The sequence below is a fragment of the Drosophila albomicans genome, chromosome 3 (assembly GCF_009650485.2).
Source record: "Drosophila albomicans strain 15112-1751.03 chromosome 3, ASM965048v2, whole genome shotgun sequence".
Classification (NCBI taxonomy): domain Eukaryota; kingdom Metazoa; phylum Arthropoda; class Insecta; order Diptera; family Drosophilidae; genus Drosophila; species Drosophila albomicans.
In genome coordinates, this window is record NC_047629.2 from 16,462,797 (window position 1) to 16,490,133 (window position 27,337).

General features: G+C 40.0%; 7 protein-coding genes across 11 annotated transcripts in view; 2 read left to right on the forward strand and 5 right to left on the reverse strand.

The window, feature by feature from the left end:
• Positions 1 to 414, reverse strand: part of LOC117567001 (sestrin homolog) — a 32,052-nt gene extending 31,638 nt beyond the window's left edge. For both annotated transcript variants that reach the window (XM_034246678.2, XM_034246677.2), the window contains exon 1: positions 206 to 414. The gene's annotated coding sequence lies outside the window, so the exon portion shown is untranslated. The remainder of the gene's footprint in view (positions 1 to 205) is intronic.
• A 4,141-nt stretch (positions 415 to 4,555) lies between these two features.
• Positions 4,556 to 8,911, forward strand: LOC117571578 (lethal(2)neighbour of Tid protein). The gene is made up of 3 exons (XM_034253790.2): positions 4,556 to 4,860; positions 4,921 to 4,969; positions 7,568 to 8,911. The coding sequence occupies exons 1-3, from the start codon at positions 4,627 to 4,629 to the stop codon at positions 8,848 to 8,850; spliced, it is 1,566 nt and encodes a 521-aa protein (XP_034109681.1). The 5' UTR covers positions 4,556 to 4,626; the 3' UTR covers positions 8,851 to 8,911.
• LOC117571579 (protein tumorous imaginal discs, mitochondrial) lies at positions 5,083 to 7,152 on the reverse strand. 4 transcript variants are annotated; one of them, XM_034253793.2, is made up of 2 exons: positions 5,665 to 7,152; positions 5,083 to 5,427 (listed from the first exon to the last, which is right to left on the reverse strand). In XM_034253793.2, the coding sequence occupies exons 1-2, from the start codon at positions 7,025 to 7,027 to the stop codon at positions 5,255 to 5,257; spliced, it is 1,536 nt and encodes a 511-aa protein (XP_034109684.1). In that variant the 5' UTR covers positions 7,028 to 7,152; the 3' UTR covers positions 5,083 to 5,254. The 4 variants fall into 4 exon arrangements, with proteins under 4 accessions (XP_034109684.1, XP_034109685.1, XP_034109682.1 ...); XM_034253794.2 differs by having other exon boundaries at positions 5,083 to 5,432; XM_034253791.2 differs by having other exon boundaries at positions 5,083 to 5,432; positions 5,652 to 7,152.
• Positions 8,912 to 9,140: 229 nt separating the features above from the next.
• Positions 9,141 to 12,407, reverse strand: LOC117571577 (protein lethal(2)denticleless). The gene is made up of 2 exons (XM_034253789.2): positions 12,218 to 12,407; positions 9,141 to 11,888 (listed from the first exon to the last, which is right to left on the reverse strand). The coding sequence occupies exons 1-2, from the start codon at positions 12,258 to 12,260 to the stop codon at positions 9,580 to 9,582; spliced, it is 2,352 nt and encodes a 783-aa protein (XP_034109680.1). The 5' UTR covers positions 12,261 to 12,407; the 3' UTR covers positions 9,141 to 9,579.
• Positions 12,408 to 13,059: 652 nt separating this feature from the next.
• LOC117571580 (uncharacterized) lies at positions 13,060 to 27,319 on the forward strand. The gene is made up of 4 exons (XM_034253796.2): positions 13,060 to 13,305; positions 14,101 to 14,646; positions 21,794 to 22,628; positions 26,391 to 27,319. The coding sequence occupies exons 2-4, from the start codon at positions 14,503 to 14,505 to the stop codon at positions 26,642 to 26,644; spliced, it is 1,233 nt and encodes a 410-aa protein (XP_034109687.1). The 5' UTR covers positions 13,060 to 13,305; positions 14,101 to 14,502; the 3' UTR covers positions 26,645 to 27,319.
• Positions 20,295 to 21,005, reverse strand: LOC127565541 (calmodulin). The gene has a single exon (XM_052004477.1). The coding sequence runs from the start codon at positions 20,866 to 20,868 to the stop codon at positions 20,419 to 20,421; it is 450 nt and encodes a 149-aa protein (XP_051860437.1). The 5' UTR covers positions 20,869 to 21,005; the 3' UTR covers positions 20,295 to 20,418.
• Positions 23,095 to 26,052, reverse strand: LOC117571309 (uncharacterized). Its single transcript, XM_052005238.1, has 5 exons — positions 26,022 to 26,052; positions 25,689 to 25,807; positions 25,279 to 25,518; positions 24,898 to 25,218; positions 23,095 to 23,499 (listed from the first exon to the last, which is right to left on the reverse strand). The coding sequence occupies exons 1-5, from the start codon at positions 26,050 to 26,052 to the stop codon at positions 23,095 to 23,097; spliced, it is 1,116 nt and encodes a 371-aa protein (XP_051861198.1).
• Positions 27,320 to 27,337: the final 18 nt, after the last annotated feature.

Sequence of the window (27,337 nt, forward strand, 5' to 3'; positions counted from 1 at the left end):
TCTGTAGTAATTTTCCATGCAGTAACAATGATTTTTAGCTTTATTATTTTGGGCGCTATCTTGTGCATTTATGTTTTGTGTTGTTTGTTTTGTTTTGCTGTTATTCGAATTGTTGTTCTTTTCGTTTGTTTTATTGTGTTTAGAGTTATTTTTCTACAGACATTTATTGTAAAATATATTTGTATTTTGAATATTGAAAATTTACCAGAATAAAACACAAACAACTAAAAACTTGAACGAAACAAATTGAACACTTTTAACGCTGCTTCTGCTCTTGTGTTTGTATTGTATGCTTTGTTGTTCGCGACTTAAGTAAAAGCTGGGCTTTGTGGCCTTTAAAGCGGCTCTCGTAGGGCGCGCCGTTAACTCGCCGACAACCGAACGCGGCCACTGTCAAAATCAAACTGAAAATCGGCCCCAGCTGCTGCTTGCTTGCTTGCCTGCCTGACTGGCTGGCTGGTTGGATGGTTGGTTGGCTGGTCTGTTCGTAAACAAGCAACAACAATTGCACGAAAGCTAAACGAAACACGTATGTGTGTGTGTGTGTGAGCGTACGAACTGTGCTACACATACACCCACACACTTGCAGTAAGCTTATTACGTGCAGCCAAAGAAGCGAGATAGCAGACTATAGGCAAATGAGAGAAGAGCAGCAACAGGCAGTCGACAGACGACGCGACGGTAGCAACAACAACAACAACAATAAGAACAGCAACGACAACAACAGGCTGGCGCATATGAAAAGAGTTCAGCTTGACTATTTGTTGCTGTGTTGCCATTAGTTACTCTGCATCAGAGTGCACTCTACATTCATATGTACATCTCAGAACTAGCAATTAACATTTTCAAAAGCGGAATGTGCACAGTAGCACTTTTTATTTGCCTGTTTGCATTTGAAAGAGCGAGAAAGGGAGACAAAGCATGTAGAGTAAGAGTTGTCGAAACTTCTATAGAGTGTTCGTAGATCGCTAAAGCCGATGCCAAATATATTGTTAGTCTTTGCTATTTCTTATTACATATTTTGTTATTATTGTTTTTGTTGTACTTATGCATGTACAATTATACTCGTGTGAGTATGCATGTGTGCGTGTGTTCGTTTGTGCACTGCACATGTAAAAACAGCAGCAACAACAACAACTACTAAAAAAGGTGGTGCGAGCATACGCGCACAACATTGACACGGCGCGACAAAAATCGACGCTTGATATGATTGAACTCTTAAATGGTCCCACTTCTATGTCCCCAGCAATTTGCCACCCTCCCCTCCCCCTTCATCATCATTAAATCTACGCACACTTACATACATTTGTATATGTAGGCCTACACCACATGCGTGTGCCTAACTCCCATACAATGTACGTACGTATGCATGTATGTACATTTGTATGTACGTGAATGTAGATATGTAAGCGAGTGTGTGTAGTTGTGAGTGCTTTGCAACGTTCGCGTTCTCGGCGTCTGCTCAATTATCAACAGTTTGTTTGTTTCGCCGCTTTGTCTCCTTGTCTCCGTTGTGTGTACATAAAGCAAAGTGCCAAAGCAAAGCCAAAAGCAACAGCAACAGCAAAAGCAACAATTGCTGTTGTTGCCTATCACAACAATAGCAGCAATAGCAACAAGCAATAAAATGGCAAACAGCAAAGGGCATGACGATGACGATGACTACGAAGAAGAGGAAGATCTCGTTGCAGGTCAACCGCTATTATTATTTCGTTAAAGTTCTTTGACGAGATTAACCAGTTGACCTGCTTAATTATGATATGTATCTTATATGTCATTTCAGCAATAAATAGTATAATTTAGTACGAGCAATTAGTTGCATTTCTATGTCGTGCTCTCATTTAGTGCTCAAGCCTTGAAATGTGCAATAAATTAATAAAGAATAAAATAAATTAACAATAATATGTACGACAATCGAGTACAAAGTTCTGTATGGAAACTATTAAAATGATTGTCAGCTGTGGAGAGCTAGACATTTGCGTTATACGAGTAGGTAGGCACACACACACATGCATACATATACATATGTACATGCATATATTACATACATACATACATATATGCCCACTAATACTCTACATTGTTCTGTCAGTTGCTAGATTTTATTATCAGTTCATTTGATAACAGCACTCACGCAGGCAGAACAAACACAGTCACAATCATACACATACTGTTATATGTACATAAATACTATATAGTATATCTGTACACATACAAACAAAGAGCAATATTGATTAATAAACAATTTTCGCACTGTATAGTTCTATGTACTTATTTAAGTTATCTCTGCAGCAGCCCCCCATACAACAATACTCACACACACACACCAACACAGACACACTCACTTTACTGTAGTTGGGGTCGTTGTTTTTAAGTATTGGTGCTAAGGCGTCGCGACGCCCGATAAGAATTGACCGATTTAGTTCTATAGTATGTATGTATGTATGTACAAATACACTGATTGCTACATACTTACTATTGTACTGAGTATATGCCGACTACAAATGATAACTAGCGACCCACGATGCTAAGAAACCAACATACATTGCTATGTGTGTGTGCGAATGTGTGAACAACATAAAAACATAAAAATAGAATTTAAGTTCATACGCACGTACATACATACATATGTACATATAAGTGAGTAAGTATTGAATCGATTATTAAGCAAGCTTCAGTTGCTGTTCGTTGATGTTGAGGAAGGCACAAATGGAGTGAAAGTTGCTTGTTAACTTTATAAAATTCATATAAAATGCTGGGGAAAAAAACGAAACACAAGCAAGAATTGCTATCTTCGTTGTGACGAAGACTTTAATGTGCACTGCCAAACAACAGATACCCTGAACAATGAGCTTAAGATACTTTGAAGCCACAACATAATTTAATATTCAGTTTTTAAAAATGTTGAGAATATATCTTACGAAATTTAATTTTGTAATATATTGAAGAATATTGAAATTTGATAAAAATTAATTTTAATTAAATAATAACTGTTATAGGAAATTTTCAGTAGTTTTTTTTATATATGTATGTACATCATAATTTTGTTATTCATTACTATTTCTGTTTGTTTTTTCTTTTAGTATTATTGTACCTATTTCAACATGGCTGTATTATATTACAACTAATAATTCTTTTTACATAAATATTATATTTTCCCTTTTATTAAACAATTTTTTCAATATTGCAACAAATGCAGTATTAATTATAAAATTGTTGTTACCCCATCCTTTTATTATTTTATCTTGACTTTTATCGAAAAAGTCAGAGATAATTAAAATTATTCGGAATCCATGCAACAAGTATGATATGGAATACCAATTGAATTCTTCTCTGTATGTACATACTTTGCTTGTGGTCGATGAAAAATTTGGTAACATGGAATTGTCAGCCGTGCAGTCATCCATTCCTTCATCTGTGTCCAGTCAGTAACTCACCAAATAGCTTCAGGCATCACATACCATAATTGCAGCCATTTGAGCAGTTCGTGGAGTGGAAATGGACATTGGAAACAGCTTGCATGCCATTTGTCAACTTTTTTTTTTTGCGAATACACGGCGCGGCACACTGGGCACAATTAGTGCACGTGTATTCCAACAAGGACAACTCTAAAAAATGTTCATACACCCACACAAACATGCACACACACACACACATGTATAAGAGAACATGGTGAAAATCTGAAAAACATTCACATCCGCAGGTTGTCAATTAATTGCGCTTAAAAACCTTTATGTTAAGGGAAGGGGGGTATTCAACAAAAATGGTTATACCGAGCTCAGGGATGTTTGTCGCTTTAAAAACGGCCAACATTTACATGGCACAGGACAAACCGTGGAGCACGACCTGGCCTTTCTCTTTCCTGTTTGCTTGGCCTGCCGCATCCTTTTGCCGAGATATCCTCACTTTCGAATGCCGTTAGCGTATATTTGTCAGCGATGCGTTAAACCGCCGTCACCGCCGCCCTTACACATCAATGGATTGAAAGGTTGTTATGGAGGTGGATGGAAAATTAGGGAATCCTGGCACGCCCAACTAGAGTGCTGATAATGCAGTCGTTAAGCTGATGCACAAATTGGCCACAAGTAGATTGGATTTCATTTTCAGCAAAATGTCCTAAGCTCTTGCCAGCGAATAAAGATTTCATTTAAGGTAAAAGAAAATTGGGCTTTAAGTTTTCAATCATGCAGTCTATCTTGAATAGATAAATTGATTTGCTTGAATTAAATTTTATTAAAGATGTTAATAATACTAGGCAATAAAAAAACTGTTAATAAAAAAGGTGTTTTAATAATACATAAGTCAGTTTAATTAATTTAAATTAATTTCAATTTATTATTATTCATTCAACAATTACAATAACCAACTCTTTAAAGATCTGCCACAATTTTGTAACTGTCACTTCATGACAACTTCAAAATATTCAAATATTTAAAGCAGCCGCCTGAAAGTATGCAATACTTTCACACAATGTTATCGATTAACGCTAACAATCGCTCAGCTGAACAGTCATCGCAATACGACTCAATCAGCTGTTGCTCTTGTCACTTTCGTTAAATGGATGTATGTGTGTGTGTGTGTACGTGTTCTTCAGTTACCAAAATATTTAATTAATTTGTGACAGAAATGGCACCGCCAAGGCCCAACAATCGTCCTGTGGCCCGACGCAAAAAGTCCACCAACCTGTTGCAAACACTGCTGGACAAATATGTGAACTGGAACTTTGTGAAATATTTGATATTCGAGCCGGCTGCATTGCCCATCGTTGCAGTGCTTATAGTTTTAGCCGAGGCGCTTATCAACGTGCTGGTAATTAACCGTGTGCCTTACACTGAGATCGATTGGGTGGCCTATATGCAGGTAAAACATTAATCAATGATCATGTTCCGTACATAATGATCTAACAAATTGCTTCTGCAGGAATGTGAGGGCTTTCTGAATGGCACCACAAACTATGCGCTGTTGCGAGGTAAGTCAAGTTGCCATCGCCTGGTTTTATTTCTTCGGTTTATTTTTGGACACCAGGCGACCAGCTGACAAAAGTTTATGCGTGCCAGAAATCACAAGCAAGCACATGTCAAGTTTATACAGTGAATTTGGTTTGTTTGTGTATTTGTGTGTATTTTTCTTCATTTTGTTGGAATAGCCCTCAAAGATTACACAAGACTTTAAGGCAAAATTAACAAAAAAATAATTTGTAACGCCTGGTTTCGATCGTTTACAAAAAACATTAATTAACAAAACACATTTCAACTTAGTTGAACATGGATTTAATTTTGTTCAAGAAGCCTCCGCTTTCGCCACCGTCTCTGCTTTCGCCTTGCTGTTGTCCTGATTTCGATTCCTCCTCTTTGGCTTTGGACCCGGTCGTGTCTTTACTGCCGCTGTTAGCTGCTCCTGCTGATCCTTTAGTGTCTTCACTCGCACCTGCGCTGCAACATTGGCAAGAGGAACGAGTTTAGTTAACGAGTTGATAGACAACACAACAAGACAACCTTAACAACTATTCAAAACTATTTAAAGTTCCAATGACAATGTGTGTTTTGTTGAAATGAGTATTTTAATTGATATAATCAAATGAATAGTTATAAACAGATCACAGAACACACACAATTCTTGGCGTCAAGTTAATAATGCAATAATGTATTTACGTTGCTTTCTTACTGCCATCTTTACGCTGCGCCATGCCATGAATCTGTCCCGGCGTATCCTCCTCCAGCTCAGCATACGCCTCGACCAACGCCTTCTGCTCCTTGCTCAGCCGCTTGGGTATATCGATTTTGATGTGCACATAGTGATCACCATGTCCATGCGCATTCACACGCTTCAGCCCCTTGCCACGCAACGCGATCTTGCGATGCGACGACGTGCCTGGCTCGATGTTGATCCACTGATCCTCGTAAACGCCTTGCACTCGCACCGTGCCTCCGAGCACCGCCTGCGACAGTGAGATAGGCGTGTCTGTGTGCACGTCGGCTCCATCGCGTCGGAAATAATCGCTGGTCTCCACTCGGAACGTCACAAACAACTCCTTGCTGCCCACCTGCATGCGCACAGTTTGTCCATTCTCGATGCCAGCGGGAACGGGCACCGTCACCTTGCGCCGCTGCACTGTTTTACCCTTTCCTTCGCATTCGGCACACGGATACTTGATGTATTGCCGTGTACCCTGACAGTAGCGACAGGTGGAACGCATCACAAAGGGACCGGTGGAGATGGTTTCGAAGCCGGTGCCATTGCAGTATTGGCATCGACCCGGTTTGGTGCCCGGCTCGCACTTGGAGCCAGCGCACTTGGGACATTGATCGACCACATTGATGTTGACATCCTTGTTGACGCCACGCGCCGCCTGCGCAAAGCTTAGATCCATGACAAGCTCTTGGGCCTGGCCAAAGCCAAACTTGGAATCGGCAAAGTCATCGAAATTATTGCTGCGGAAATTTCCCTCGCCAAAGATCTTACGGAACAGCTCCTCGGGATCGATTGTCGAGCGGAATTGCCAGTTCTGTGAGAAGCCTTCCGGTCCAAAGGGTCCGCCGCCAGCTGCGCCTCCAAATCCGCCTCCACCCTGACGATGCATATTCTCCGTTGTCTGGCCATAGGTGTCGTATTCCCGGCGCTTTTGATCATCACTGAGCACTTCGTAAGCTTCGCTGACTTCTTGGAACTTTTTGCTGGCATCGGGATCATCCTTGTTTGTGTCCGGGTGATATTTCTTGGCCAGCTGATAGTATGCCTTTTTGATGTCCTTGCCACTGGCATTCTTGGCCACGCCTAGCGTTGTATAGTAATCCTTGGCATACAGTCGACTCGTGGTGTAAATACTACGTTGTTGTTGTTGCGTCCCACTTCTGCAATGCCAAAGATCAGCTGTTGTTGCAACAGCAGCAGCAGCCGCTGGAGATTTTGGCTTCCATTTTAAGAGCAGTGCGCTGTTTAATTGAATTGCATTGTATTGCCGGCAACAACCTTTGTATGGCAGTTTGCGTAACACACATAAATTTTTACACGAAATCATTTTGTCCATTAACTACGGGTTGTAACATCTATTGAATGTCCTCTCTCACTAGATTTTGGCAGGCAGCTCTAACAACATGCCGTAATAACCTCCATGCTGCCTTTCGTACGAAGTGTTCTCTCTTTCTCACACTCTCTCTTGTCTAGTATTTTCTTTTCACTTTGACATTTTGACAGTCACATCGTTGCGTAAACAGTTCACTCGCTCTCGTTCACGTAAGTGAACTCATTTTGCAGTTCCAAAAGAGATTAGGCGGCTAAACAATATTTAAATAATATAAGGAAATATTAAATAATTTGGAAAAATATGCCATATTAGACCATTTCTTATTTTCAATTATTAAACATAGTTATATTTAACGTGATTGTGCAACAATGCTTTGTAAATTATTCCAGATTTTACTGCCGATTGCTTGTAAAAAATAGACCGTTACTTATTCAGTATATTTTTAGAAATGGAATTCGTGGTCACACTGATGTTAACAGCTGTCGTTAAATTTAAATTTCGAATCTGAATTTTATTATTAACTTTCTATTATTTATTATCCAGGTGATACTGGCCCACTTGTTTATCCGGCTGCATTTGTTTACATTTACTCCGGCCTCTACTACATCACATCGCATGGCACTAATGTGCGTCTGGCCCAATACATCTTCGCCGGCATTTATTTGCTGCAGATGTCTCTCGTATTGCGTCTCTATGCCAAGAGCCGCAAGGTGCCACCCTATGTGCTGGTCCTGAGTGCCTTCACCTCGTATCGCATACACTCGATCTACGTTCTGAGACTGTTCAATGATCCTGTGGCCATTTTACTGCTGTATGCATCGCTCAACCTTTTTGTGGATCGCCGCTGGACGCTTGGCAGCGTCTTCTTCAGCTTGGCTGTTGGTGTTAAGATGAATATATTGCTATTCGCGCCAGCCTTGTTCTTGTTTTACCTGGCCAATCTTGGACTGCTGAAAACCGCTCTACAGCTAATGATTTGCGCTGTGATTCAAGTGCTGCTAGGCGCACCTTTCCTGATAACTCATCCAGTGGAGTATCTGCGCGGCAGCTTCGATTTGGGGCGCATCTTTGAGCACAAATGGACGGTGAACTATCGTTTCTTGAGCAGAGAGTTCTTTGAGCAGCGTGAATTCCATTTATGTCTGCTGGGAGTGCACCTGCTGTTGCTGCTCTGCTTTGCCAAGCCCACCTGGACCTTCTTCATGAGCTATGTGCGCTTGCGCAAGGTGCAAGATCAGCTGTTGCCGCAAATCGAGCGCAAGAACCGCGAACAGCAAAAGGAGATCCAAAAGAAGCCCAAACAGTTGCCCAAGGAGCCCGATGAGCAGCTAACAGGCGAGCAAGAGTCCTTCCTCAAGGCATTTGAGAAGGGTCTGCAGAAGTCCACTGGAAAGAAGGCACCACAACCAGCTCCAGTGGAGCCGCAATCCGAACGCTATGGCATCAACTTCGATCAGTGCATCCAGTTGGCGTTGCTGCCCTTCTTCCTCAGCAACTTCATTGGCGTCGCTTGTGCCCGATCCCTGCATTATCAGTTCTATGTCTGGTACTTCCACACGTTGCCCTATCTGGTGTGGTCAACGCCATATTCACTGGGCGTGCGCTATTTGCTTCTGGGCATCATCGAGTACTGCTGGAACACTTATCCCAGCACAAATGTCTCGAGCATTGCCCTTCATCTTTGCCACCTGGTGCTGCTTGTGGGCGTGGCACGGCAAATCTTCAGCACGATGCGTTTAAATGCCACAGTGAAGCGTCAGGAGGCGGCGACACTACAAAATGGACAGGCGTCAACAACAACAGTGACCAGCAAGAAACTGCAATAAGACAATCGAAAGACTGTAGTACCTTGAAATAAATTGATTTTTAAAAGAGAAACGCATTTGGGTTCTTAAGTAGGGATCTGAAATAATGATTACTCTCTTATAAGAAAAAAATATACATTTGGAATTACACCAAAACATTGTTAGACGAAGTTGAAGATTCATAAATATTTAATTGAAAACAAAGCATTTAAATTTATAATGAAATAGTAAATCATAGTTGTAGTTTTTGAAATCACATTACAAACTATAACGGATGTTTGAAATTTGTATTTACTTTTTCTATTTTCTGACGCAAAATTGTTTGTGCAAGTAGTACGATTTATGTTCAGATAGTCATTTATTTACATTTAATATAAAACAGAGAATCACACTGATTTGTAATCCTCCAAGAACTGTTCATTCAACATAGCATTTCATTTATATTGTCAATCTTATGTGATAAAGTGTTGTGGTTGTTTTGTGGTTGACCCAGCCAAGAAGCACATGCATGTCAGAGTATAACTTAAAAATCTAAATAGTATATTTAATATATTTATATATTATATTTAGTCTTTTGTATTAGAGCTGTACAAAGGCGGGCTTAAGAACTAAACTAAAATTAGAAGCAGACAAAAATGGGAAAAGAAATCAACTTTAAACTTAGCAAATACATAAAGAATAATAACTTATGGTATGGTCTAGTTGGCAACTAGAGGATGCAGATACAATAACTACTGCAACTCCAACGCTTCAATCGCTGCCCACCGTCGTTGTTGTTGCTGTTGGCGTGTGCAACGTTAAAGCTGTCGTTGCTGTTGATGATGGCGGCGGCGACATGGGAGGCATCTCCAGTTCCTCACCGACTGGAGGATCATTTGTGTTGTTGCTGCCACTGGCGTTGTTGCGTTGCACGCTAAAGAAGCGCAACAGCGTCGTCTCACTGTTGCGCCGACTTGACGTTGGCGTACGCAAATGTCCCGCATTGCTATCGTTGTGGGAGATACGTCGCCGGGGCGTCGCCTGCAGACGTGGACTACACTCGGAGTTGCGCAGACTCTGTAGCCGCGGTGAGGCCAAGACATCCATTGATGATGTGGCTTCCTCGCTGGCCATCTTTTCGCTGAGTGTCACAGGCGAACGGCTGCTAGACATGAGCTTCTGTTTGCGTATTTTGGTCAGCCAATCCACCTTCTCTTTGGCTTTGCGTTTGGGCGACATGATGCCCAGATGCGGCGCCTCGCCATCAAGCACATAGTTGGGCAGATTCGAGGTAGGTGAGTAGATGAGGGAGGCGAGAGTTGCTGTTGCTGGTGGCGTTGTGGTCAGCATTGTTCCACCAGCAGTAGATGCTGCTGCGGCTGTCGCTGCTGCTTGGGCTGATGTTGTGGGTGGCGAGGTGTAGGGAATTTGATTCACATGATGCTCACTCAAAGGCGATGCCTGCGGCAATTTGCCTGCTGTGCTGCAGGGTAGCGGCGAGACGTCTTCGCTGTTCTCCTGGTTGCAGGTGGGCATAGCACTCTCCTCCTCGCCAATGGTAGCCAAAGGCGACAACTGTTGACTGGTTGTGCACGTTGTTGTTGACGATGTTGGGCCAAAGAGACGGCGACCACGAGACTCGAGAGCCTTGATGCGTTTCTGTTGCGGCTGCTCGACGATAGCATCGCCGCTGGTCGCGCCCAGCATTTCGAGAAACGAACGTTTTGTACTCAGCTTCTCCACGGAGTTGGGCGTGCGCTCGTTCTGTTCCATGAGACGCTTTAGGGAGCGTGGCGTCGACTCCAGATCACGCAGATTGTACTTGTGCTGCTGCTGTTGTGTGGCCTTTGGCTGTCTGGATAGCTGCGGCACAAACTTGGCCTGGCCGCGATACTGTTCTGCAACGTCTGTGGAGCTCAGCGACTCAGGATTAGGTCCAATGCGCCAGATCTTGTGTCTCGCATCATCGCTGCACGTGACAATGGGACGATCGTGCGTAGCGCCCCAAGCAACGCATGTTACCTCCACCGTATGCCCCGAGAGCTCCACCAGCGGCTCAGCCGCATGATCCAGATTCCAGATGTAGGCACGCTCATCGCTACTGCCGCTGAGTAAATATTTGCCATCGGGACTGAGACAGCTTTTGATGTAGAACGTCGAATTCAGCAATCCCTTGTAGCAGGCCAACGGTTTGGGCGCATACGACACCAGGTTGTAGCAATAGATGGTGTTGTCCATGCAGTTGGCATACAACCGTGTGCCCGATGCATCCACAATGAGATTGGTGAAGCCCTTGAATGTCGATTGGCCCGCATAGGGCAAACTTTGACGGGGCAATGGATCCTTCTTGTAAGCACTGTAATTACGTCGCAGATCCCAGACTTTGATGATGCCATCGCCAGCACCGCAAGAAATCAGCGTATCATTGTCCTGAAAAGCTAAGCCCGTAATGCTGCTGGATGTGTTCGTGCCACAAGCCATCTTAGGAGTTCGTGTTCGCTGCTTGCGCTGCGACTGTGGCGTGCCCGGTGCGCCTGTGTGGCCACTATAGATGCAATTATCCACGCGAGACGTCAGATCCATGTTCAGGTTGGCTCTGATGTCCCAAATTAAGATGGCACCATCGCGTCCACCCGTCGCAAACACAGCAGGATCGGTGCGCTTAAAGGCGGCTGTTTTCACGGAGCGTGTGTGACCCACATAATTGTTGAGTCCCCGTATTCCCGAGCCAGCGACTTCCCAGAGACGTGCTGTGTGATCACCCGATGCTGAGACGAAACGCATCTGGCCAGGTGCCCATTCCAGATCGAAGACGGCATTGTAGTGACACTGGGGTGCACTCAACGATTGCTCCTCCGGTTCATGGTTGCGCTGTGTGGTGTCCTGCAACGCAATCTTGCCATCCTCGTTGGCAATGGCCAGAATGTGTCGATAACCATCGCAATTGGCGAACTTGGCAGAGAAAATAGGTGGCTCGGGATTGTAATCTGGACTGTAGTTGGCTGGGGCAATGCCACGCCAACTGTCTTCCTTGGCGACACATAGACGGGGCAATGCAAAGTCATACGTCCAATCGTTGGCTGCAATACACACATACAAAAACACATTAATGCCAAAATGTTGTTGATGGATTTGTTTACGTTCTAGTTCTCCAGTCTCTTCTTGGCATTTTTCGCAAACTCAGCGCATTTTCTGTATTTAACGTATCGACAAGTCATTGTACCCCCTCAAGAATGGATGGATGCACTACTCGAACTCCCCAAAATACACTTGTGTGCAACATAAATTACACGTAGTCTTCATAAATAATTTTGGCGCTCGAATTACCCGCGAAAGGAAAGGGAGCGCGCTCTTGGAATTTTTCGAGCGCCAAATTTCATGAATCTCCCGCGCAACGTTTATTACTTACCAAATCCATGCTCGCGGCGCCGCAATTTATTATATATATTCATTTTTAATATTCTAGGCTTCTAGCCACTCCTTTCACAAACGATTTTTACTATTTTATTTGGTATTACAGCTATTTTTAACTAAACGCGCAGTTAACACATATTTTTCGCTAGCGATGCAGCTGGACGTTGTTTGGAATTTGATAGTAGCGTGACCGAAATTTATATTTTAAAAAATCCCATAAACGTTTTTTTCCTTAGACTTCGGTATTCCTACCACTACATATGGTCACTCTGTTTCAGTGTCGAAATAGTTCGATTACTGGTTCATTGTACTAAGTTACGTTTCTCTGTTATTAACAGTTTGTTAATTAATATAGTCTTTTGGAAACGCTTCATATAATGTGCACAATGTTATTAGTTAAAATTTGTATTTAATTGTATTTTACGATGCTTGTACGAAAAGTAAGTTGTTACACACTTAACATTTGAATTTAACAGATGTTAATGAACGGCTAATATCGATATCTCCGTATAAGCGATTGCAAAATTGACAATACATCTACTATATCTACTAAAGATAAGTTTAATAAAAGATTACAATATCTGAGATTCCTATCGCTTATTAAATGGTTTAATTAATGCGCACTATGAGCTTGTATGAATTTGTTTTACTGTAGGAAGCAATTTGAAGGCCGTTAGAACGAGTTCTTCGTCTTCTATGCTAACGCACATTATCGATAACTCTAATAGAAACAAACAGCTGTGATAGCTGTTATTAATTTGTTAGAGGCGAGTTTTCGCAAATTAGTGCTTTCTGTTGATAACATTGTAGCAAAATGTAAAGTATGTAAATAAATGTTAGTTAGTCGCTCGTGTGTGGTGGGTCGGAAAAACATCGCTAGCTGTGAGAAGTTCTTTTTCACAATTTGTCTCCGAAAAGTCGGAGGTCGGCAATAAAAAAAGTAGAAGAGCATTGGCACCGACAGCCTATTGACTGTTCTAAGAAAGTGAAAGTTAATAACGAAAAAAGCAATGCTAATTATATAAAATCATACGACAAAAGCTTGCACATATCAATTAAAGCATATGAATGTATTTAAAGAGTGTAAGTGAATATTTTTTTTTTGCTGTAACGAATCAGCACCCGGCTTATCAAAGTGAAAACTTTTGCGGAGGCTGCGCCGGCATTACATTGCCCCCCGAAAGAATTAACATGCAGCAATTGCGAACAATAACAACAACAGCAGCAGCAACAAAGGCGGCGCCTACTGCGAAGCAGCAACTAGAAAACAAGCAAGCAAGCACGCCTCTGCCTAACATTGAATATAGTCGGCGCCTTTTGGTTAAGCGCCATTGAAATTGTACACTCTCAATAATAAACCGCTTGCTGTCTGCATTTGCATATGATATTCGGCAGGGGCCGCTTTTAGCGTTAGCTCATTAAATGCTGTGCTTACCTTGCTCGCGAGTCGCGACTGCTTTTCGCTGGCTGTGCGCCATAAAATCATAACCCGCAAAGGTGAAATACGGTAAACATGTGTGTACACTGCAATGCCAAAGTTGGCGAACATTTAATACGAATTGTAAAGATAGGCACACATAATTAAATTACTATATTAGATAGTATGTCACTCAATAGTGATTACTCCATGGCTTGTGGTGCACATACTGCTTTAGTTCACTGTTTGACAGTTGTGTACTGTAAAAATATTTACATAGTATATGTGTATAGTATGTGAAACAAGTACCAACATCATGTATATTTATGTTTCCTATTGTACTTTTGCTATTCGCCGCATTCAAAAGAATTCAATTTTCTGTTCTGCTGTTATTGTTGTTGAGCGATATTTTTTGTAGGTAAATATTTATTTAAATTGTGCATCATTGTTTGGATTTGCAGGCGAAACAATAAATGTTCGCAACCATGTGAACAGAGAGCGAGTGCGAGAAAGAGAGAACTCAATCAGACATATGTATAATTCAATAATTAAAAACAATAAACGACAAATTCAAAGCGACGAGAGACAAGAGCAAACTGCAAATAACAAACAAGTTAACAATTAAATTAAAATGGTTTCCACATGTGCTGCTACAATCGAACGGTACTTTAATTACTTGTGCTGATAACTTTCGGTGCGGCTTGAAAGACGAGTGTGGGAGAGAGAGAGAGAGAGAGAGAGAGTGAGAGAGAGGGAGAGGAGAAGAAGAACCGGCCATCAGACTGGAGGCGTCACTCACACTTAAGCGCATTTTTGCACGCAAAATTGCCTACAAAAAGAAATCGAAATCTATTTTAGCGGCCATGCGAACTAAACATTTGATACTAATATTAATCGGTGTGATAATCGCAACGATCGTATTCATCGCATTCGGACCCGCCGGCGAACCGAACGATTCCTTCAAGCACATTGTGGTGCAGACGCATCAACAGTTGAAAGAATTTCAGGTGAGTTAAGTAAGCTTCACTTCATTCTTCATTCTCTACACCGTTGTAGAGTTTACAGAGAGTAGATTTCTATTGCTTAAGCCTTTCGTGCATTCTCCATTCTACGCCGCCACAAAGTAGCGCAGTGTCTAGTCAACACCTCATTATTTTAAATACCCTTTAATTCGTTGACTGTTAACTTTATACCCCTCTTCGGAACATTGATGTAGTGTTTTGTATAGACTAACATTCAAATTATTTTAAGTGACAGCTTGTTATATGGTCTACTATACGTAGACACAAATATCATTACTTCATTTTCTCTGCACAACACTGATGTAAAAGTCCACAGTGTAGAATGTGTTGAAGTATAGGGTCTACACTATATTTAAGTCAATGCAAGTGTTAAGTTAATAACTTACTCTCATACTATCGTTACTATTTCTTCTATTTTGCAAAAGTTCTTCCTTGTCGAGAGTGTAGAGTGTTGATTATTGTGCAGTGTGGAGTATTAGTTCACTCAAAACTCTTTTCTGCATCCAGTGTCATGTAGTGCAGTGTAAAGCCAACACAATTCAAATCAACACAAGTGCATGATTACTATATGGCCTACTATCTGTATTATTCGTTTAGCCAAGAGTCAAGCGCATCGAAATTTGTTTACACGCACCTGAGCTCTTTGGTGGCTTGTCTATAAACCGCTTCCCTTGTTGCTATTGTTGTTGTGATAACATTGTTCTTATCATTCCGAAAACGTGCCAGTTCTTTGACGACGCGCTTTCTTTTGGTGCCATGTCAGCAAATATGATCATTTCACATTCGTTTGATATTCATTCAAAATTATTCTAAATTATTATCTACACTTAATCTTTGTAATCTTTATAAGGTGTTGTCAAGTGTTTATTTTGTTTATCGTTCAATTGCTAGCGCCTAATGATTCATTTGTCAAAAGGGAAAGCTAATTTTTTTTTTTTTGTTGCTTAAGTATCGGCTTGATTAATATTGGGTGGTAAATTGACAAATCTTATCAGTGTGTTTGCAAACACTGTCTGCCTATGATTCACAATGTCCTTGACCGCTGTGGTTTGATGGCCACGCCCACGAAGCATTTAAACTCTTTCTATGTGATGGGAGTATTAGCATTTATACTTATTTTCCGCTCATTTTGCTCAGAGGCTTTTAGTTAAATTGAAACAAGTTGAAGAGCATTCAAGAGGTAGAATGAACAGATGGACAGAGAGAAAGAGAGACAGAGGGAGATAGATAGAGAGCCCATTGCCAAGGCAAACAAGTAAATGACCCAAAAGATATCATCATTTGGCTAGCATGCCAATGCCTATTTGTTTATCCTTCTGTCTCTTCCGCCTTCCAATCTCCCACCCACATCCTCAAGTTCCGGACCTTGTGTGTGTAAGTGTGTGTGTGTGTGAGTGTGTAGTGTGGCTAGAACAAGCAGAAACCGAAACAGAAACAGAAAATCAGCCATAGCGGCGACCCCTTTAACTTTGCTGTTTACATAAAAATTTCAAATCAAATTTTCCTTAGCTGTCGCTGTCGAATACACAAAACATATGGCCCACCTCTTTATAATACTTTATAGTACATGCTTATATATTTTTTTTCTAGTTCTATGTATTTAAATGAGATATGGACGCCTATTAGGTCCACTTGGATTGCTGTTTACTTGAATTGTTTTGTGTGGTCAAAACGTTTAATGTTTGCTTTAATTAGATTGTGGCCAGGTGGCTATTAAATTACACGTTGTGTTCTGTGGCTACTTTAGTGTGCCAACATGGTTTTGCATTACTCACCATTTGACACGCAATTGAATTTGCAAATAAGTAGGTAAAAGTGTAAAAACTTGTTGTTTATCGAATTCAAATATCAGTTGACGAAGCTTTTGCAGTGACAGCTAAATCACTCCGTCTGTCTGTCTGTAGATAAAACCCTCTTAAATATTTATTTATATTATCTACATCTTATCATCGCTGATAATGCAAGCGTATCACGTGAATAAGTCATAGACCAAGTGTAAGTTGTTTGGAAAGACCCCCAGTATATAAAACAAAAGCGATTTAAAAACCACTGATATTTATTGTGTGAAATTGTCCGGCTGTTTTTAGTTTTTCGACATGCTTAAAAATTCCATTATAATGACTAATATGTAGGCAATCTGTTTTAGGGTGGAGGTTTATTACCAGTCACCCGCAGAAATACATAAATGGAAAATATATATACATATACTGTATATATGAAGGCAAATAACCCTAAACACAATTAAGTACGAAATAGGCAACTGTTTAAAGGTTTTAAACGTATACGTGATATTTGAATGTAGCGTATTCGGAAAGTATTCATTTTGTTAAACAGCTTTTCCCTGACAATTGTCGTTTGTTTTGTGACAAATCAACAAGACTTTTTTGTGCTTAATGCCAGTCAGTTGATAAACTAGTTCCCACTGTTTCAAGCAAATAATAAAAGCCACAAGCAGAACGAGCTCATTGTATTGAGCAAGTCTCCATATTTAATAGAAACGATTCAATGCATCTATAACTGGTTTTTTTTGCCAAGTGCCTTGTGGATGGATGGTTCGTGTTACAGTTTGTACACCAACTGTTTGCAGGTGATTGAAGAGCTCTTATGAATTGAATATTCTGCATTCACCGCCAATTGAGCTGCATGCTTCATGCCTCTTCGTCCCCCGTTGGTATTATTGGCAAAATGCGCTTCGAGTGAAGGTGTTTTTAATGCTTTCAAGTGCTCATATTGTCAAGTATTAAAAAACTACGTATATTGTAAGCTACTCACGCACCATCATCATCATCATCATGATGAATGCATGACTAAAGCACACTAGATACAATGATCATTGAACAACTGCATCAAAAGTGACGTCAAGTGCTTTAAAGCCGCGGGAGCTTCGCTTTCGTTGAGAACTTTGTTCACAGCACAGCTGAAATTGTTCATTCTATAATATAATTCCCAGCAAGTTACCAATTATAAGTCCCCTGAGCAATCTAAATATAAGCATGTGAGAAAGCAGTTTTATAATATATGGAGTATAGCGACTTTGATTTTAAACGCTTTATGCAAATATAGTACACTCGCATTCTTCGTCGTATTTGTCACACAATAACAATTTCATAATGTCTAGATAAAAGTTTTATTACGCGACTTATCGATTCAATAGATTGGCTTCGATTTGTGTGCCATCATAGGTCAGTTTTAGTGGCCCACAATTAAAGTTGATTGTGCGGCTAATTTGGCTGTTTTCTGCTTGATTATTAAGAGATTGTTTGAGAACTTCAATTGGATTTAGTTTCGCTAAGTGACGTGGCATTGTTTCTATAGAAATTTTCTATCCCATAATCGAGTTGAATTGATAACCGAGTCAGCTCTAAGCTGTAAGCATCGAGTCCAACCCAACAAGACATGAATCGTGTCTCATACCCAGCCATCAACTCATCAACTGTTGACCCCCGGGCAGGGCAGCAAGTGACATCAATTAATTGCATAGTCCGTTGTCCGTTGTCCGTTGCCTGTTCGCTTAACTAAAGTTGACTCCGTGTCAAGTCACATAGTGCGCTCGATATTGTTTAATAATTGAATGTAATATAGCACAAATGAGCTTCTGATGACCTGGCAAAAAACGAAAAATAGAAAGAGCTAACTCAGCAAAGGGGTTTGTTCTATGGTATGTTACATAGTGACTGCAAACAGTTGATGTACGGCGCTGTTTATTCATGAAGCGGCAGCGAGTGTCCTTTGAAGGACCTTGTCAACTCGGTAGACCGCAATTTAATGTCTGTCGGCCATCATCTAGGTTTATTAAAAATAAACTCTGTGCAAGGCAATTGTGTGCTGCAGCTTTTCATCAAGTGTTTGGCTTGCTCTTTAGCCAATGACCACTGTATCTCGTGTTATTGTTTATAAATGTGATTCGATCGCAAGTTGAGTCCAAGGCAAACGATAGCTTCGTCGTTATTTAAATATTTAAATTATCGCAATCAGACTTCAGTTCTCTGCTTTGCTCCGTTTGAACAATTGCTGACCAAGTTTTCTTGTGTGTTTGTATGTGTGTGTGTGTGTGTAATGACACGTTCTCTGCCCCTGCCCCTGCTTACACTCCATTCCCCTTTCGGTCACCATTAGGAACATGCCAACATTTTGAGTCACGCGCCGCGACCAAAAACAAACTCCAAATTGTCGCATACAAATTGTTGCTCACGTGCCGCGTGCTTGGTTCACTGGAAAAGGAGAGAAAAAAAAACAAAAAGTAAATAAAAAGAAATTATAGTGCCGACTTTTAGGCGCTGCGTGCCATGAAGAATGTGGCATGTGGCTAGCAGCATGTGGCATATGTCTAATAGGCGGCCATGTGCTGAGTGCAGCCAATTAGAATAGCAGAGAATTAAATGAATTCACTCTTGTATGTAGCTTTCATTTAATTGCTCTTTTATAATTTTGATTTAATTCAATTCTTAATGCCATTAACAAACTCCTGAAAACTGAGCTTGCCATCATTATCGAAATCAATTTCCTTCATCATATCGTTGAACTCCTCCTCGGTGCAACGTTCCCCCAGATTGTACATCACATTGCGCAGTTCGAGCGGCGAAATGAAGCCATCATCGTCGCGATCAAACAATTTGAATGCCACCATTAGATTCTCCTCCTTGGTCAAACTCTCCGAGTGTCTGATCATCATATGTAGAAACTCATAAAAGTCGATTTCTCCATCGCCATCCAAATCGATTTCATCGATCATGTCGTACAGCTCGGCTTCCGTTGGGAAATGTCCAAGATTTTGCATTACTTTTCCCATCTGTTCGCTGGTGATCTTGCCAGTGTTGTGGGGATCGAATATTTGAAATGCCGCGCGTATCTCTTGCATTAGATCATTGTTCATTTCCTCCATGCTGAGCACCGGATTTTAAAATCTTTATTTAAATTTTTTACTTTGTTATTGTGTAAAGTGTTGAGCTTGTAATGCTTCTGATTTATGTGTTGTTGCTTAAACATGAAACTTTACTTCAGAGAGTACTTGATAAAAAGTATTTTTATACCCGCTACTCATAGGGTAGAAGGGTATTATAACTTGGAGTCCGCAGGAAGGAAAGATCTTCGGCCCAATAAAGTATATATATATAGTATAGTATTATATTATATTATATATTATTATTATTATATTATATTACATATATGTATATACAACATACGAGAGGATATAGTTATAAAAACAAAAATCTTGGAGAATTTAAAAAAATTTATATATTATTACATCAGATAGACATTTTGGCATATTTCACTATTTTTTTGGTATAGTTATTTGCTATATATTTGTTATATTTAAAAGATAACACTAAACAGTTTTTGTTTATATTATAAACGAGTCGCGGGTATTTCACAGTCGAGCACACTCGACTGCAGCTTTCTTGCTTGTTGGCATTTGGATTCGTGTTTCAAAAGAATAAAGATAAAAGCATGCGTGAGAAAGGGATGAATATGCAAAACTAGAGTGACCATTTGCGTGACTATTAGAGTGACCACGTTTGCGTTTTAGCAAAATTAAAAGCTTGCCATGATTAATCTGCATTGCTTACATTACAGCTCACTTTACAGAGACTTACATTTACTTTTAGATAATTTCAGATATTCCACAAGTAAAGTTGAGTTTATTAAGCCGTATATTTAGAGCTAATCTCTTAATTTTACATTGCAATAACAACTAAGACATCAACTCTAAATGCACGTCATAGAATGAAAACATAATAATGCCATCGAATTTTGAGACTAAGATGATTGAGGCATCATGTTGATAAACTCGTCCAGGGAAATTACGCCATCTTGATCCTCATCGGCTTCACGAATCATATCTTCGATGTCCTCATCGGACATTTTCGAACCCAAACTGATGTAAAGTGAACGCAACTCTGCGGTGCCAATGAAACCATTTTTGTCCTTGTCAAATATATAATAAGCATCACGCAATTCATCGGGAGGCGCAGGTTGAGTCATCTTTAGCAATAGCACTTCGACAAACTCTTGGAACTCGATGGATCCATTGCCATCGGTGTCCGCCTCGTTGATCATGGACTGCACTTGGGCTTCGTGCAGATGGGCACCGATAGCGTGGCAAACATCCTCCAATTCCCTATAAGTGATGCTATTATCCGCATCAATGTTAATAAGCTGAAAGATCTCCTTGAAATAGCCCAATTGTTCTGTAGTTAATTCATCCATTCTTATATAAGTGTTTTATTTTTAGGTCTTCTTTTTTATTTTTTTAAGATTTTCGTTTTTTTTTTAATTTTTTTATAAGGTTTTCTTTGTTTTTATATATTTGTTTTTTTTTTTTATATTTTCTTTTTTTTTTAAATATTTGTATTTTACATAGTTTTTTAAAGGTGTTTTTTTGTTTTTGTGTGTGTTTTGTTTTTTTTTTTTTGTATGTTTACTTAACAAATGTTTGTGTAATATTGAAAAAAAAGATTTAGAATTGGAAATGTAGTTTAGATGAGGTATAACACACATCCTACTAATGAAACAGATTTAAATATTGTTACATTGGAGTGCCAGTTAATTTAATAAGAGTGAATTAAAAATGTTTTATTGGTTATTTTTGCATTGTGGCTTGAATAGTCAACAAATTTAGACCCTGACACACTGAAAGCTCTTTGGAGGACATGTCGAATTGTCATGCGATTTGCGTCGTCGACATTCATTGAATTTTGGGATGTGGGATTCTGTCAAGCAAAGCCTTAGCCTTATCCTTAGGATGAGGCTGAGGAGACGAAGCAATTGTAGGTTGACACAGAATTTGTTTGGTAGGCCAAACCCTTTTTATCGGCATGTGACACGCCTCCGTTGGAGCTGGGAAATTTTTGACAGCCAGCCGGCAGGCACACGGAAAATATTCCATTCAATGTAAACAAGAGTTTGTGTGTGCGGTGCCCATTGGGACTAATTTAGTTGCCCTCTCCAAGGAGAGCCGCAAACAAATATTCATTCATGTCATGCCCAATGAAAGCAGTAGACAGAGAGAGAGAGAGAGATACTTCTCACATATGCTGTCAATATTTTGGTGTTAGTTATTGATTAACTTACTCTGAATTTTGCAAACTCGCCAGCTGCTCAACTTATTTCGTTTCATTTTCTGATTTTGCAGGAGAATTTACGTGTGGGCCACGAACGCAAGAAGCTCGAACTAGAGCCCAAATATCTGCTGCTCTTGGGCTACACATCGCCACTGGGCAATGATGACAGCCATCTGTCGCCACATGCAGCACAACACACAATCAAGCCGGCGCTCGACGAGAGAACGGCGCTGGAGCACGACGATGGCCTGGCGATAGCAGCACCCGATCTGCAGCAGCTGGAACAGCAGCGAAATCCACGCAAACGTGTCACGACACCGTACAGCGGCATCAAGTCGAACTTCACCATCGTGACCTATGTGCAGGAGGGTCAAGCAGCCTCGGCCATACTGTTGGCCCAGAATATTGCAGCCAAGCTGCCGGGCGAATATTTGCTCATCTACGATCTGGGCGTATCCGAAGAGCAGTTGCGTTCATTGAACGCTTACTGCAACAGCAGTCGCTGCACTGTGATCACCTACGATCTGACGGAGTTTCCGTCGTTTGTCAACGATCAGCGAACGCACGCGTATCGCCCGATTGTGATCAAGGATGCACTGCGACGGGCCAGATCGGTGCTGTTCACCGAGAACTATATGCGCATCCGCGGTGGCTATCGGGAGTTGCAAACGCTGCAGCGACGTGCTAATGTCTCCGGCGTCCTTGGCTGGAATACACCGACAGCGGTCTCGTCGCGCACGCATCCAAAGATGTTCGATTACTTTGAATCGGACGCGGAGAACTTCATATTCCTGCGGATGGTTGATCTCGATGCGGTCTTCTTTATGGACAGCACGTTTGTCACCGACAAGATCATGTTGCCATGGCTAAAGTGTTCCCTAACACTGGAATGCATCGATCCAATTGGTAAGTGATTCGAATTATGATGTGTGTCATTAGTTGATTGGTTGACCACCAAAAATTCCCGCTTCATTTGGGGTTGTCCCTAATATGCATAGTTGGGTGGGTGGTTGAGTCACCTCCTCGTCGTGCCGCAGATCAATCAAAATCACATTCAGCAACCTCAGCACGAGCTCTGGGTTAACCAAGTGGGGTCCCACAACACGAGACACCGTCAAGAACTAATGACCCCCATTTGCATCGCATTGGCCTGATGATAGCCAAGCATGCCAGATAATTGGCGAGGGGGAAACCTTTTGTGGGACATTCCAAGTAACATGTCATAGCTTTTAAAGCGTATGTTCGCTTATATAAACCGACATAGACGACATTTTGCGCAATTGAATAGGTTTGCCATTAGGTCGCCGGGTTCTTGAACACCATTAACACCATTCAGCTTTATTTCACATCGAGAATTTATAGATTACTTAACTTAACAAATGTAATTCGTACGCGAATGACGCAGCGCTTTTATGAAACCCCTCACAGGGCCAAGCACAAAATGCCCGATGATAATCCAGAGAAATTTGGGTAAATCAGCGTGTATATTGCCAGCTGCATACATATGCTCATCGGGTTGAAGATTATAGCCATGGACACCACAAAGCATTAGATGCGTATCGTAGATAATGTACCACGCCTCAAAGGTGACTCCATAAAAGCTGAGCATCCGAAAGAAACAGTTTACGTATATAAAGTAGGACAATAACACAATCAGACCATAAACCAATAATATTATAAGGATACCGATGGCATGGCTAAACTTAATTCTCTGCTGTGTGGTGTACAAGACGAGAACGATCAGCTCGATTATAATCATCAACGGATAAGCGTGAAGCTGTGAATAAAATCAATGAAATCAATTATTGTTTGAACATTTGTGAACATTTACGTACCCAACGCGACTGATCGATATGGATTAGATATAAACTCGTGCTAATTGGCGTTGAGATCGATGTTAGAAAATAAACTAAGTAGTTGAAAGGGGCCGGTCGTCGCCAGGTGCGAAAAACATACAGCGAAGTGTAGAATACGATAACAAATACGAAATATGCGAATCGTATAGGCAGCTCTCTTAGTATAGTCGCATAAGGAATACATATTTCCAAGCAGGGCATGACCAGCGCAATCTGCAACTAAAGTAATGAAAATGGGCGTATCACCAAAAATATCATTCGCCACTAAAACAATTTATTTTTCACATTTTATACACTGCTTTCAATGAAGGGTTAAGATCACATTTACTGGGTTTATTTTTGGTTGATCCAGATTATTTTATAATCTTTGATGTTTCATATTTTGTTAATGCTTTATACGAAAAGTGCGAAAAATATATTCGTAATATACAGAAAGAGCTGTCTGATGATATAGCCATCTGTTAAAATTGTTTGGTTGGTATTTTTATTCTCTTTAGTATATTTTAAATGAATAAGTATTTCATTATACTAAATATAGCTTTTATATGCGCGCGAATGTCACAATCGACGTTAAACAAATAATTGATGGAATTTGAATTATCGAATTTATCATTTTCTGAAGGCATATACAAAATTTGAAATATTGAATATAATTCTTGTCGTTGGTTGCATTCAAAAATATATTTTGCTAATTCTTACTTACCATTAGCAAGCCATAAAAACGACGTACAAATCTCCGCCTCGGTCCGATATCGGGCATATCAAATTCACGTGTGGGTCCATGTAATTTATCCAACAATAGTTCACACTGAACGGAGGAATCTTCAAATTTATCATAGAAATTATTATATTACTAAAAGAATAGAACCGAATGCTACCTGAAGTTGCCTGCCATTCATCAGGACCCATTTTTGTTTACTAATCGCTAGATATTTAACCACAACTCATCATTAACTAAATGTAACTAAATGGGGAAATAATATCAAAACGATAAAATAGCAAAACAGAAGTCCGTATAATTTGATAGTACAATTTGTGTGCTATCTATACATGAAAGTAATTAACAGATTGCGAGATAACATTAGCTGAATCTGCATTCGATAGCTTTAGAGTAATTGAATTCATAGAACTACGCCAAATAAACAAATAAAATGAAATAAGTTCTCCATTAGGAAGCTGATTCTTGGAACAACTTTAAGCTTTATTTCACAACGTAAACTTAATGATTATTTAACTTAACAAATGTTATTCGTACGCGATTGTCGCACCGCTTTTATGAAATTTCTTATGGGATCAACAACAAAATGCCTGACGAATACCCATAGAAATTTGGGTAAATCAGCATGAATATTCGCAGCTGCATATATATACTCATCGGGTTGAAGATTATAGCCATGGTCGCCACAAAGCATTTGTCGGGTATCGTAGATAATGTACCAGGCTTCAAAGGTCACCTTATAAAAGTAGAGTATTCGGAAGAATCCTTGTATGAAAAAAATATAGACCGATAAGAGGATCAATCCATAAACCGAATATATTATAAGCACGCCGATGGCATGACTAAATTTAAATCTCTGCTGTGTGGTGTACAAGACGAGAACGAGCAGTTCGACTATGATCATCAACGGATAAGCATGAAGCTGTAAATAAGATCGATGTAAACAATAAATGTATATTGAACTTTTTGGAGAATTACGCACCCAGCGTGTCTGATCGATATAAATCAGATGTATACTTGTGCTAATTGGCATTGCGATCGATGTCAGCAGGTAAATCAAGTAGTTAAAGGGCGCTCGACGTCGCCAGTCGCGATAAATATACAGCCAGGTGTACAATAGGATAATAAATACGAAATATGCTAAGCGAAGAGGAAGCTCAATTAGTATATGTGCATAATGAATGCATATCTCCAAGCAGGGAATGATCATCGCAATCTGCAACTGAAACAGAAAGACAGTTGTGCGAATAAATTGTGAGAATTTGCATTATCATTTTAATTGTTGGTCAGAATTTTATTAACTTGTTGTTGACGTATTTGAATGTTCATTTAATTTTTGGAAATGATTCATAAGATATACTTAGATTTCTTAAAATTCAGATCTTTGCTCACCATCAGCAAGCCATAAAGACAACGTACAAATCTTCGTCTTCTTCCGACATCGGTTATATCAAATTCGCGTGTAGGTCCGTGTAAATCATCCAACAACAATTCGCACTGTATGGCGGCATCTTGAATTGATATTTTTCATAAACGTGTTATATTTATAAAAAAAAAACAAAAACAAAATATAACTTAATAATACCTGATGTAGGCTGTCCTTCAAACTCTAGAGTAGGTTGGGGATAATTGTCCAACAATAAATCGCATTGTGTGGCAACATCTTGAGCTGTTTTTTCTTTTATAAAATTGATCATATTTTAAATAAATAATTCAAAATAATACCTGAACTAGTCCGGTACTCAATAAAGCCCATTGTTGTTCGCTAATCGTTAGATATTCAACTGAGTTGTGCATCATTAAAAAGCCCTAACTGTAACTAAATGGCAAATAACTCGATAAAATATAATATCAAAACATTTAACTGGAAGTCAGTATAATTTGATAATGCATTCTATATGCTATCTATACTTGACAGTAATTAACAGATTGCCTGATAACATCAGCTCAATCTGCATTTGAAGTGTCATCGATCGCTTCAGAGTAATTGAATTTATTCGACTATACCAAATAAATTCCCTTGGCCCAATCTGATAACCTCGCCGTCACGCCTATTGAACCTTTAGTAACTTTACCCTTTATTTTTCCGCTCAGGTGCCCAATCGAATGGATGTAAATATAATAAGAAACCGCTTTATCGCTACTCTGGCTGCCATGGCTATGATGCATCAGCTTTCAATATTGTGCTGGGATTAACGCTCCGCCTGGACGACTCCAAGTACTCGCTGCCCAGCAATTCGCCGGAGAACATGTTCTACAAGGAGACGCTGGAGCAGGCGACTAAGATATTGGAGAATCGTCGCAGGAATGCCACCGAAACATCGGATCATCCATTCACGGAGGACTAAGGGAATGATGCATCGTTCGATCTTTTTCCATATTGGTTAAAACACACACTCAGGAGCCGCTGGATCAAAGCAAGCAAATATTGCTAAAGACACTAATTGTCATCAACATTTAGTCTTTATTATTTAGACAAGCGAATAATTGAAGCTTGTACACAATTTCATCGCACACAAGCAAGATAACAACATATTCATAAAACCAACACATACAATATGGATCATATCGAGAAATATATTCGTTGTCTGGAGAATTACCGAGTACTTAGATCAAATTAATTCAATTGATGAAAATTAAAATTAAAAATGTAATATTAAGCGTCGAGTGTTATGTCACATTGACCACGGCCAGGCCAGAGAGCTTCTATATCCATAAATGAAAACACATGGGCTACTTATTAAAACATTTTCTGTGTATCAATTGATGAATAATTATGTAGGCATTTTATAATTAAGGCTCTCTTGCTACTCTTAAATATGTTTAATTTGAATTAGCATGTAAATATACTATGACAACAGCAGCAGCAAACAAACAAAACAAAACAAAACATAAAATATATTTTGTGATTGTATTTTGATAGTAACACCATATTCATACATATTCGCTATAAATAACTCAATATAAACTAACTGTACTATATAGGAAATGAGCCAAAAAAAAAAAAATTAAAGAAAACGAAAGCATAATAAAAATAAGAG

Coding starts and splice junctions, on each gene's coding strand:
- LOC117571578 (XM_034253790.2), top strand. CDS start 4,627: ATGGCACCGCCAAGGCCCAACAATCGTCCTGTGGCCCGACGCAAAAAG. Junction 4,861..4,920: donor ATTGGGTGGCCTATATGCAG/GTAAAACATTAA, acceptor TTGCTTCTGCAG/GAATGTGAGGGCTTTCTGAA. Junction 4,970..7,567: donor AAACTATGCGCTGTTGCGAG/GTAAGTCAAGTT, acceptor TTTATTATCCAG/GTGATACTGGCCCACTTGTT.
- LOC117571579 (XM_034253791.2), bottom strand. CDS start 7,027: ATGGACAAAATGATTTCGTGTAAAAATTTATGTGTGTTACGCAAACTG. Junction 5,433..5,651: donor GATGGCAGTAAGAAAGCAAC/GTAAATACATTA, acceptor CCAATGTTGCAG/CGCAGGTGCGAGTGAAGACA.
- LOC117571577 (XM_034253789.2), bottom strand. CDS start 12,260: ATGAATATATATAATAAATTGCGGCGCCGCGAGCATGGATTTG. Junction 11,889..12,217: donor GCGCCGCGAGCATGGATTTG/GTAAGTAATAAA, acceptor TGTGTATTGCAG/CCAACGATTGGACGTATGAC.
- LOC117571580 (XM_034253796.2), top strand. CDS start 14,503: ATGCGAACTAAACATTTGATACTAATATTAATCGGTGTGATAATCGCA. Junction 14,647..21,793: donor AACAGTTGAAAGAATTTCAG/GTGAGTTAAGTA, acceptor CTGATTTTGCAG/GAGAATTTACGTGTGGGCCA. Junction 22,629..26,390: donor GGAATGCATCGATCCAATTG/GTAAGTGATTCG, acceptor TTTTCCGCTCAG/GTGCCCAATCGAATGGATGT.
- LOC127565541 (XM_052004477.1), bottom strand. CDS start 20,868: ATGGATGAATTAACTACAGAACAATTGGGCTATTTCAAGGAGATCTTT.
- LOC117571309 (XM_052005238.1), bottom strand. CDS start 26,052: ATGGGCTTTATTGAGTACCGGACTAGTTCAG. Junction 25,219..25,278: donor ATATCGATCAGACACGCTGG/GTGCGTAATTCT, acceptor TCTTATTTACAG/CTTCATGCTTATCCGTTGAT. Junction 23,500..24,897: donor ATTTACCCAAATTTCTATGG/GTATTCGTCAGG, acceptor TTTTATTCACAG/CTTCACGCTTATCCGTTGAT.